Source organism: Notolepis coatsorum (genome assembly GCF_963971535.1).
Source record: "Notolepis coatsorum genome assembly, chromosome: 2".
Taxonomy (NCBI): domain Eukaryota; kingdom Metazoa; phylum Chordata; class Actinopteri; order Aulopiformes; family Paralepididae; genus Notolepis; species Notolepis coatsorum.
The window spans coordinates 221,627,672-221,640,171 of NC_140166.1; the positions used below are offsets into that span (position 1 = coordinate 221,627,672).

General features: G+C 41.0%; 1 protein-coding gene across 1 annotated transcript in view; it reads right to left on the reverse strand.

Moving 5' to 3' along the window:
* Window positions 1-12,500, reverse strand: part of ralgapa1 (Ral GTPase activating protein catalytic subunit alpha 1) — a gene marked incomplete at its 5' end in the record, with an annotated part of 173,748 nt that overhangs the window by 63,696 nt on the left and 97,552 nt on the right. Inside the window, 6 exon segments of the mRNA XM_084308555.1 lie at window positions 1-110; window positions 1,438-1,509; window positions 10,515-10,519; window positions 10,525-10,626; window positions 10,628-10,639; window positions 11,686-11,801. The exon segment at window positions 1-110 is cut by the window's left edge and continues 14 nt beyond it. Of these exon segments, the coding sequence (XP_084164681.1) occupies window positions 1-110; window positions 1,438-1,509; window positions 10,515-10,519; window positions 10,525-10,626; window positions 10,628-10,639; window positions 11,686-11,801 (417 nt within the window).

Sequence of the window (12,500 nt, forward strand, 5' to 3'; positions counted from 1 at the left end):
CGGAGACGAAGTCCTCGTAGGCCTGGCTGCCCGCCGTGTTGGTCAGGATGGAGTGCTTGTCCTCCTGGCCCTCGGCCACGTAGAACACTGCTATCTTATGAGTCTCGCGGCTGGAGGAGCACAGGTTAGTGTGTATATAGTGTGTGTATAGTGTGTATATAGTGTGTATATAGTGTGTGTATAGTGTGTGTATAGTGTGTGTATAGTGTGTATAGTGTGTGTATAGTGTGTGTATAGTGTGTGTATAGTGTGTGTATAGTGTGTGTATAGTGTGTGTATAGTGTGTATATAGTGTGTATATAGTGTGTATAGTGTGTATATAGTGTGTATATAGTGTGTATATAGTGTGTATATAGTGTATGTATAGTGTGTATATAGTGTGTATATAGTGTATGTATAGTGTGTATATAGTGTGTATATAGTGTGTGTATAGTGTGTATATAGTGTGTATATAGTGTGTGTATAGTGTGTATATAGTGTGTATATAGTGTGTATATAGTTTGTATATAGTGTGTATATAGTGTGTGTATAGTGTGTATATAGTGTGTATATAGTTTGTATATAGTGTGTATATAGTGTGTGTATAGTGTGTATATAGTGTGTGTATAGTGTGTGTATAGTGTGTATATAGTGTGTATATAGTTTGTATATAGTGTGTGTATAGTGTGTGTGTAGTGTGTGTATAGTGTGTATATAGTGAGAGAGAGAGAGAAAGGAGAGAAAGAGAGTGAGAGAGAGAGATGAGGAGATAAAGATGAGGAGGAGTGTAAAGAGAGAGAGAGAGAGAGAGAGAGAGAGAGAGAGAGAGAGAGAGAGAGAGAGAGAGAGAGAGAGAGAGAGAGAGAGAGAGAGAGAGATGAGGAGGAGTGTAAAGAGAGAGAGAGAGAGAGAGAGACAGAGACAATAGAGATTAGGGATGAGGGGAAAACATCTATATAGCAATATATCACAATCTTTTGTGCCAATATTAGACTGATACAGTGACGACAGGTATCGATATGTATAAATATCTTTTGCTTGACAATTCCATTTGACTGCAATAAAAATTATTGGAATGAGGTGAACCGACTGAAAGCTTTATCTTATTAGATACAACTATATGATGTACTGTATATATATTTTTGTTGCAGATGTTGAAAAGGTTTTCTGTTGGGGACATAATTTGCAGTTGAAAAAAGATTAGAAATCGCAATACATAGCAATATTACAATATGGTCACTCTAGTGTGGTGATAATATGGTATCATGACTAGTGTGGTGATAATATGGTATCATGACTAGTATGGTGATAATATGGTCACTCTAGTAAGGTGATAATATGGTATCATGACTAGTATGGTGATAATATGGCATCCTGACTCTACAGTACAGTAGTATGGCGATAATTATGGTCTCTGGTGATTCAAACCCCTAGTGGAGATAGAAGGTATTTTCTCACCACTGTCTGGAGTCCAGGTTCTTCAGTTCTCTCAGTAACTTCTCATTCTTCCTCAACAGGTGAAAGTTACTCCTAAACAAACAAACAAACACACACGCACACACAGAGACAAAGACACATTGGTATTAATGTAATGTATGTGTGTTAGGCTTTGCCCTGCCCAGGATTTAACCCTAACCTTATAAGTGGGGACAGACAAAAAGTCCACAGCTTAGAGAACAGAAGTACCATCATAGCAAGGACTCTCTCTCTCTCTCTCTCTCTCTCTCTCTCTCTCTCTCTCTCTCTCTCTCTCTCTCTCTCTCTCCCTCTCCCTCCCTCCCTCTCTCTCCCTCTCTCTCCCTCTCTCTCCCTCTCTCTCCCTCTCTCCCTCTCCCTCACACACACGTTCATACTCCCTCTCTCTCCCTCTCCCTCACACACACATTCATACTCTCTCACACACACACACGTCCATACTCTCTCTCTCACACATGTCCATACTCTCTCTCTCTCTCCCTCACACACGTTCATTATCTCTCTCTCCCTCTCTCCCTCACACACACGTTCATACTCCCTCTCTCTCCCTCTCCCTCACACACGCATTCATACTCTCTCACACACACACACACGTCCATACTCTCTCTCTCTCTCCCTCACACACGTTCATTCTCTCTCTCTCCCTCTCTTCCTCACACACAAGTTCATACTCTCCTCTCCCTCACACACACACGTTCATACTCTCCCTCACACACACACGTTCATACTCTCTCTCTCCCTCACACACGTTCATACTCCCTCTCCCTCACACACGTTCATACTCCCTCTCCCTCCCTTCCTCACACACATCCATACTCTCTCTCTCCCTCACACACACGTTCATACTCCCTCCCTCACACACACACACATCCATACTCTCTCTCTCTTCCTCACACACACGTTCATACTCCCTCTCTCTCTCTCCCTCACACACACGTTCAAACAGTATGTGACATTTTTACATTTAAGTTTTACATTTTTAGTACATTTGATGAAATACAGTTGTTCTTAATTTTCTCACTTGCTATGTGAGAATGTTAGTCATTATGTTCTCAATGCCCCTTGCATTGTATATGAGAATTGTGTGGAAGAGTTTGCCAGTTCTAGTGCTACCCCTTTGTACATTGTGGCTGTGTGACAAAAGTTAACAATAAATAATGTTATTAGGAATAAATTTGCCTCCTGTGTGAACTGTGCATAGCTGAATAGACTGTATTTTAACGTCGGTCACATGGTGGTACTTGGAGAGCCAGCTACGTTCTCAGGTGGTACTTGGTGTAAAAAGGTTGAGAACCACTGGTCTAGCGGCAACGGAGGCCTCTCCTTAACACAATCTCTGCCACGCAGTTTGAGCATCTTATAGCTCTACTGCCAGCACTGTAAGCCTATAGAGTCGCTCACCTTCTTTGCAGGGCTATAACTTTTTAAATATTATAGCTATATCAACATTACTATGGCCCATTCAACATCGGGTATCTATCGTTCCGGATGTGGGAACGTTATATTTTTCCATTCATACATTGTCGTGTTAATACCGTCGTGAATATAAGTATGTTTTTAGAGTGGTCTGCAGTCATTCCTGGAACGCGAGTTATAGGCCCAGATGCATATTATACATAATCGATTGGCGTTTCGTCCCTATACACGCTACATTAAATGCTCCATCATGCGTGAAGGAAAGGGGGGGGGGGGGGGGGTCGTTTATGATTCCTTGATTGTCAGTAACGGCTTTCTTTAGTACAACATCATACGTTGATCAGATGGATTGCAGCCTCTTGCATTGGTGATGAGCACAATCTCCGCTACGCCACCTGACCGCCGTCAGGAAACAATACTTTATTATCAGCTACGTTTAGATATAAGAACAGGACACATGAGTAAATCCAGAAGATGTGTAGAGTTTCTGTGTTTAGGAGTTACAATGAGAGATGCAGTGATGTTCCAAACCTTTTATTGAGAAGTCATTATGCAGATTCTCTTTATTTTGTATAAATGCAGAGGATATATAGTTATATTAATACGGGGGACATTAGGGACATTTATGTGACATGTGATTTAAAGGTGCTATAAATAACATCTTTATGTAGAGTACTTGTTTTTTTAAAGAATACATCCACATTTAGAAAGGTGCAGAATAAAAAATATAGCTTTTCCCCAAATAAATGATTGATTAATGAATTGATCATAAAAAATATATATTGCGGGTCCAACATGAATGTTGTTGTTTACATTTTGTGTGCATGTATCCCTACTTCCCATTGCCCCAGGTGGAATGAACGTGATTGGACAAATGACATGCTGGTGCTCTAGTGCGACATCTAGTGGCTGAATGTTATCTATAGCAGCTTTAAAACCCTGTGAGACCCTCGGTTGCAGAATTACAACATCACTTAGCTTTTAGCAATAAAAAAAAAAAGTCTGTAAATGTTTATTAAAAAATGTGTTGAGCACATTTACATAGTCAATGGGTCCTGTTGTTCAGCCTCACAATGCTATTGTGTGTATATAGTAAATGTGTTTATAGGTCCCACATGCTGGACTCTGACATTGTTAATGTCAATTTATTAATTTGGGCCTTACAGGGTTTTTAAACCATAATGCATTTCAGATTATGAGGTTGTTCAGGAATAAGAATTATTTTATGCAAATGTCATATTTAAAGTTCAATTTCATTCAAATAGCAACAGAACATTTTGGAAATTGCAAGTGCTACGGTATACGGTATAACAAAATCATAGTAATAATAATAGTCAGGAGTCTCCTTTCTGTCTAGTCTAATTCTACGTAGACTCCCTTCTGTCTAGTCTAATTCTACGTAGACTCCCTTCTGTCTAGTCTAATTCTACAGAGTCTCCCTTCTGTCTAGTCTAATTCTACAGAGTCTCCCTTCTGTCTAGTCTAATTCTACAGAGTCTCCCTTCTGTCTAGTCTAATTCTACATAGACTCCTTTCTGTCTAGTCTAATTCTACATAGACTCCTTTCTGTCTAGTCTAATTCTACAGAGACTCCCTTCTGTCTAGTCTAATTCTACGTAGACTCCTTTCTGTCTAGTCTAATTCTACGTAGACTCCCTTCTGTCTAGTCTAATTCTACGTAGACTCCTTTCTGTCTAGTCTAATTCTACGTAGACTCCTTTCTGTCTAGTCTAATTCTACGTAGACTCCTTTCTGTCTAGTCTAATTCTACGTAGACTCCTTTCTGTCTAGTCTAATTCTACGTAGACTCCCTTCTGTCTAGTCTAATTCTACAGACTCCTTTCTGTCTAGTCTAATTCTACGTAGACTCCCTTCTGTCTAGTCTAATTCTACGTAGACTCCTTTCTGTCTAGTCTAATTCTACGTAGACTCCTTTCTGTCTAGTCTAATTCTACGTAGACTCCTTTCTGTCTAGTCTAATTCTACGTAGACTCCTTTCTGTCTAGTCTAATTCTACGTAGTCTCCTTTCTGTCTAGTCTAATTCTACGTAGACTCCTTTCTGTCTAGTCTAATTCTACAGTCTCCCTCTGTCTAGTCTAATTCTACATAGACACCTTTCTGTCTAGTCTAATTCTACAGTCTCCCTCTGTCTAGTCTAATTCTACAGAGTCTCCCTTCTGTCTAGTCTAATTCTACAGAGTCTCCCTTCTGTCTAGTCTAATTCTACAGAGTCTCCCTTCTGTCTAGTCTAATTCTACATAGACTCCCTTCTGTCTAGTCTAATTCTACAGACTCCTTTCTGTCTAGTCTAATTCTACAGACTCCTTTCTGTCTAGTCTAATTCTACAGAGTCTCCCTTCTGTCTAGTCTAATTCTACGTAGACTCCCTTCTGTCTAGTCTAATTCTACATAGACTCCCTTCTGTCTAGTCTAATTCTACAGACTCCTTTCTGTCTAGTCTAATTCTACGTAGACTCCTTTCTGTCTAGTCTAATTCTACAGTCTCCCTCTGTCTAGTCTAATTCTACAGAGTCTCCCTTCTGTCTAGTCTAATTCTACAGAGTCTCCCTTCTGTCTAGTCTAATTCTACGTAGACTCCCTTCTGTCTAGTCTAATTCTACAGAGACTCCCTTCTGTCTAGTCTAATTCTACATAGACTCCCTTCTGTCTAGTCTAATTCTACGTAGTCTCCCTTCTGTCTAGTCTAATTCTACGTAGACTCCCTTCTGTCTAGTCTAATTCTACAGAGTCTCCCTTCTGTCTAGTCTAATTCTACAGAGTCTCCCTTCTGTCTAGTCTAATTCTACAGTCTCCCTTCTGTCTAGTCTAATTCTACAGTCTCCCTTCTGTCTAGTCTAATTCTACAGAGTCTCCCTTCTGTCTAGTCTAATTCTACAGAGTCTCCCTTCTGTCTAGTCTAATTCTACATAGACTCCTTTCTGTCTAGTCTAATTCTACATAGACTCCTTTCTGTCTAGTCTAATTCTACAGAGACTCCCTTCTGTCTAGTCTAATTCTACGTAGACTCCTTTCTGTCTAGTCTAATTCTACGTAGACTCCCTTCTGTCTAGTCTAATTCTACGTAGACTCCTTTCTGTCTAGTCTAATTCTACGTAGACTCCTTTCTGTCTAGTCTAATTCTACGTAGACTCCTTTCTGTCTAGTCTAATTCTACATAGACTCCTTTCTGTCTAGTCTAATTCTACGTAGACTCCCTTCTGTCTAGTCTAATTCTACAGACTCCTTTCTGTCTAGTCTAATTCTACGTAGACTCCCTTCTGTCTAGTCTAATTCTACGTAGACTCCTTTCTGTCTAGTCTAATTCTACGTAGACTCCTTTCTGTCTAGTCTAATTCTACGTAGACTCCTTTCTGTCTAGTCTAATTCTACGTAGACTCCTTTCTGTCTAGTCTAATTCTACGTAGTCTCCTTTCTGTCTAGTCTAATTCTACGTAGACTCCTTTCTGTCTAGTCTAATTCTACAGTCTCCCTCTGTCTAGTCTAATTCTACATAGACACCTTTCTGTCTAGTCTAATTCTACAGTCTCCCTCTGTCTAGTCTAATTCTACAGAGTCTCCCTTCTGTCTAGTCTAATTCTACAGAGTCTCCCTTCTGTCTAGTCTAATTCTACAGAGTCTCCCTTCTGTCTAGTCTAATTCTACATAGACTCCCTTCTGTCTAGTCTAATTCTACAGACTCCTTTCTGTCTAGTCTAATTCTACAGACTCCTTTCTGTCTAGTCTAATTCTACAGACTCCTTTCTGTCTAGTCTAATTCTACAGACTCCTTTCTGTCTAGTCTAATTCTACAGAGTCTCCCTTCTGTCTAGTCTAATTCTACGTAGACTCCCTTCTGTCTAGTCTAATTCTACATAGACTCCCTTCTGTCTAGTCTAATTCTACAGACTCCTTTCTGTCTAGTCTAATTCTACGTAGACTCCTTTCTGTCTAGTCTAATTCTACGTAGACTCCTTTCTGTCTAGTCTAATTCTACAGTCTCCCTCTGTCTAGTCTAATTCTACAGAGTCTCCCTTCTGTCTAGTCTAATTCTACAGAGTCTCCCTTCTGTCTAGTCTAATTCTACGTAGACTCCCTTCTGTCTAGTCTAATTCTACAGAGACTCCCTTCTGTCTAGTCTAATTCTACATAGACTCCCTTCTGTCTAGTCTAATTCTACGTAGTCTCCCTTCTGTCTAGTCTAATTCTACGTAGACTCCCTTCTGTCTAGTCTAATTCTACAGAGTCTCCCTTCTGTCTAGTCTAATTCTACAGAGTCTCCCTTCTGTCTAGTCTAATTCTACAGTCTCCCTTCTGTCTAGTCTAATTCTACAGTCTCCCTTCTGTCTAGTCTAATTCTACAGAGTCTCCCTTCTGTCTAGTCTAATTCTACAGAGACTCCTTTTCTGTCTAGTCTAATTCTACGTAGACTCCCTTCTGTCTAGTCTAATTCTACAGACTCCTTTCTGTCTAGTCTAATTCTACAGAGTCTCCCTTCTGTCTAGTCTAATTCTACGTAGACTCCTTTCTGTCTAGTCTAATTCTACGTAGACTCCTTTCTGTCTAGTCTAATTCTACATAGACTCCCTTCTGTCTAGTCTAATTCTACAGAGTATCCCTTCTGTCTAGTCTATTCTACAGTCTCCCTTCTGTCTAGTCTAATTCTACATAGACTCCCTTCTGTCTAGTCTAATTCTACAGAGTCTCCCTTCTATCTAGTCTAATTCTACGTAGTCTCCCTTCTGTCTAGTCTAATTCTACAGTAGTCTCCCTTCTGTATAGTCTAATTCTACAGAGTCTCCCTTCTGTCTAGTCTAATTCTACGTAGACTCCCTTCTGTCTAGTCTAATTCTACGTAGACTCCTTTCTGTCTAGTCTAATTCTACGTAGTCTCCCTTCTGTCTAGTCTAATTCTACGTAGACTCCTTCTGTCTAGTCTAATTCTACGTAGACTCCTTTCTGTCTAGTCTAATTCTACGTAGACTCCCTTCTGTCTAGTCTAATTCTACGTAGACTCCCTTCTGTCTAGTCTAATTCTACGTAGTCTCCTTTCTGTCTAGTCTAATTCTACGTAGACTCCCTTCTGTCTAGTCTAATTCTACGTAGACTCCCTTCTGTCTAGTCTAATTCTACGTAGTCTCCTTTCTGTCTAGTCTAATTCTACGTAGACTCCCTTCTGTCTAGTCTAATTCGACGTAGTCTCCCTTCTGTCTAGTCTAATTCTACATAGACTCCTTTCTGTCTAGTCTAATTCTACGTAGACTCCTTCTATCTAGTCTAATTCTACAGAGTCTCCCTTCTGTCTAGTCTAATTCTACGTAGTCAACGAGAAGCCCAGAGTGGGAGGATAATGACATATCATTCTTTTCACTCAGAAAGAGAGAGAGAAAGCTAGTAAATACCTTTATTAAAGTGATGTTCAGTAATAGCTTAATTCTCTCTCTCTCTCTCTCGCTCCATATTTCATCCCGACTCCAAATGGGAGTTTGATCAATAGACTACTAGACTCATTATCACACGTGGCGCACACGGACACACGGACACACACACACACACACGGACACACGGACACACGGACACACACACACGGACACACACACACACACACGGACACACGGACACGGACACACACACCGTTAAGGAGTCTTTTGTGCTGGCTGAATGCAGGCAGTGTGATTTGAGAGAGGGCAGTTTTTTTACGCAGTATAATGACAGAGGGTCCTCCGTTGGACGGCTGCGTGTGGCGTTCTAAAGGGATGCTCAGGGCACAGTTAGAGAGATACTCCAGACAGCTTCTCCATGAGACACGTGTCACATCATGGGAATAATAAAGTGAGATGAAGAATCATGCGAAAGTAGAGTTCTTTAACACTGTGGCGACCGACGGGGCGCAGGGCGATTTAGGCCTCAGAGGACAGCGGATTGTAAACAAACCCATGTACTTTCTAAGAGCTTTATATATCATTTATAGTATTGCTATCTGTCCATTCTCATTGTCACTCGAGTGCATAAACCGTGCCTTCATAATGGCTTAAAGAAAGAAAAAAATCCATCGGTTGGTTGTCATTTTATAGCGTCGTGAATATAAGGTATATCGCGCTTTTAGTCTAGGCTTTTCTGCAGGAGGCTGCAAAATAGGCCAAATGTTGGCGCCGTTATATCAAACGCCATTTCTGCTGTATATATACGAATGAAATAAAACAAACTCAAGTTTTAAGTTTCAAGTTTCTTTAATAGTTGTCATACAGAAGTACAGAATACTTTTCATACAAAATGCTTCTTACTGTTACGCGTAGCATCCGGACTATTACAGAGCATCTATGGATGAAATGGGGGCGGCGGGAACGCCGATTACTATTATTGATTAGCAATACAGTGTGCGTTCAATATAGCATTTTCATTGCTCGAGTCACGTTACGTTATATAAAACAATGTCCAATCCAGCTGTAATTTGGGGTAATATTATCCTACCGTCAGGCCATGTGATCGCCGGCAGCATTTCCTCACCAGTCATCGGATTCTGGTAGATCGATATGCACATTGGCTAATCATAAATCCCATTATTCCACGCTGAAAAAAAACGCTCGGCAAGCTGATCCAAGATGGAGGGTCTTCCTTTTGGAATCAAGGATCTATGATCCGCCCACAGAACTGTACTTGCATTTTTTTTTTTTATCCACATAATGATACTGCAGTGGAGCGATGACGCCCCTAAGCGGGTCTGGCCGGTACTGCATGTTTCGAAAATCAAATATGTGAAAAGATCTGCTAGTGGATCGGGTACCTGAGAAGCGTTATAAATATGGAATAAAACAATAACAACTCGTCACGTATATACTCGTGGCTCTGGTCCACAACGCTCTTTTTAGAAACACGTATATATACGTGGACGGACGCCATAGTGTTAGAGACAGAATCTGTGATGCCGCAGAGTTGTACATAAAGTGTATTGCCTCTAATCCGTGTGCTCCAGCATATATTCTCTCTCTCTCTCTCTCTCTTCTCTCTCTCTCTCTCTCTCTCTCTCTCTCTCTCTCTCTCTCTCTCTCTCTCTCTCTCTCTCTCTCTCTCTCTCTCTCTCTCTCTCTCTCTCTCTCTCTCTCTCTCTCTCTCTCTCTCTCTCTCTCTCTCTCTCTCTCTCTCTCTCTCTCTCTCTCTCTCTCTCTCTCTCTCTCTCTCTCTCTCTCTCTCTCTCTCTCTCTCTCTCTCTCTCTCTCTCTCTCTCTCTCTCTCTCTCTCTCTCTCTCTCTCTCTCTCTCTCTCTCTCTCTCTCTCTCTCTCTCTCTCTCTGATATACAGATATATATCATGACATTTATGACAAACTGTATAAATGACACACAGATATACAGTACTGTTACATTTGTGACATACAAGATATGCAAATATACAGTACTGTTAAACAGAGATCCTACAGAAAAATATAAACATACGAGGGGGAGGAGACTGTACATTAGGAGGGTGTGTGTGTGTGTGCGTGTGTGCGTGCGTGCGTGTGGCGTGTGCGTTGTGCGTGTGTGTGTGTGTGTGTGTGTGTGTGTGTGTGTGCGTGTGTGTGTGTGTGTGTGTGTGTGTGTGCGTGTGTGTGTGTGCTGTGTGTGTGTGTGTGTGTGTGTGTGTGTGTGTGTGTGCGCGTGTCTCTGACCTCTTCTCCAGGAGTTCAGTCCCAGGATGTTGATCAGGAGTCTGCAGTAGTAGAAAGCAGACTGTGGCGTTTGGGTGTCTGGCTCGGCGTGCTGAGAGGCTCTCATGTTCACGGTCCTCTCCTCTCTAGAAAGGACAGTAACAGTAACATCACACGTTGTGGTCAGTGGCTCGGGAGGTAGAGGCGGCCGTCGGGTAACCGTTGGCTGTGATCTCCCTTCCGTGGCCTCCGTGTGTATGTGCCACAGTGCCACAGTGCCACAGTGCCACACACACATCAGGCGGAGAGAGGGGAGCAGGTGATCGTGACCCCTCTCACCCTGCTAACTGTGACACCCCTGCTAACCCCCTTCCTCTGGTGGAAGACTCCAAAGTCTCAGGTGCAGGACATCTCGTTTTTAAGAATCCCGAGGTTGTCCGTCACCTGAACTCAAGTCCTAATGCACAGGCACTTCGGACACTCCACTTTAGATGGTGGGAATCTAGAATGCTGGCCTTCTGTTCACTCTTGGCCAGAAGGCTGATACTGTTCAAATGGAAGGACCCAGGTTCACCTGTCTACGGCCACTGGATGAGAGAGGTCATGTATCATATTACACTGGAGAAGATCAGGTATACTATCAGAGGTTTGTACCGAAAAATTCCACAATATTTGGGATCCTTTCCTAACTTTCTTTGAGGGTATGGAAGCGGATAATGTGACAGAGGCGATCTGACTGGCCTTCCTTGTCTCTCAGCTTGTTGTTAACGTTTTAATTTCTTTTTATTATGTTCTTACTTTTCTTCTTCTCCATCTACAGAATGCAAGAGTATATGCGACTGCTGTCTAGTGATTTAAAAGCGAAAAGGAAAAACAATGATTATTAAACGATCTAAGATATTTTAGAATGATTCTGTCTGGTATAGGGGTGGAGGGAAGGGAGGGAGGGAGGGAGGGAGGGAGGGAGGGAGGGGACCGCCTGTGAAAATGTAATCTTCAAATAAAAAAACCTTGTTAAAAAAAAATATATGCATACTTCGGACCCTGCATATATCGGTATCGGTTGATATCGGTATCGGAAATTAAGAGTTGGACAATATCGGTATATCGGATATTGGTAAAAAAGCCAATATCGAACATCCCTAGTACCGACATAACAAACCGAACAAGGACACTTCCTCCTGATACCTACATGAAGGACAAACTCTCTCTCCGTGGAGCTCTGCTTCAGGATGGCGTTGATGACATCGTTCTCCTGCTTCTCCGACACACACGCCGGGGGCGGGGCTGGGATGTTGAGTGGCATGCCTGGGGCACCAATGAGGAATGGGATTATTTAGGAACATGAATGGATTAATGTTTTCATTGTCGATACCGATGTACCAAATACTGATCCATGATGATGTCATCCATCATTTTGACTTACATCTTGATTCAAACAATAAAATATTTATTTTCACTCAAAATCAAGTTTTTATGTGTGTATTAAATGTGTGTGTGTGTGTGTGTACCTGCTCTCTACAGACTCAGGACTAGAGTAACCCAGGTACTGTGTGTTAATGTGTGTTAATGTGTGTTAATGTGGGTTAATGTGTATTAATGTGTGTTGATGTGTATTAATGTGTATTAATGTGTGTTAATGTGTATTAATGTGTGTTAATGTGTGTTAATGTGTGTTAATATGTGTTAATGTGTATTAATGTGTGTTAATGTGTATTTGTGTATTAATGTGTGTTAATGTGTGTTAATGTGTGTTAATGTGTGTTAATGTGTATTAATGTGTATTAATGTATGTTAATGTATATTAATGTGTGTTAATGTATATTAATGTGTGTTAATGTGTATTAATGTGTATTAATGTGTGTTAATGTATATTAATGTGTTAATGTGTGTTAATGTGTATTAATGTGTGTTAATGTATATAAATGTGTGTTAATGTGTGTTAGTGTTTTAATGTGTGTTAATGTGTGTTAATGTATATTAATGTGTGTTAATGTGTGTTAATGT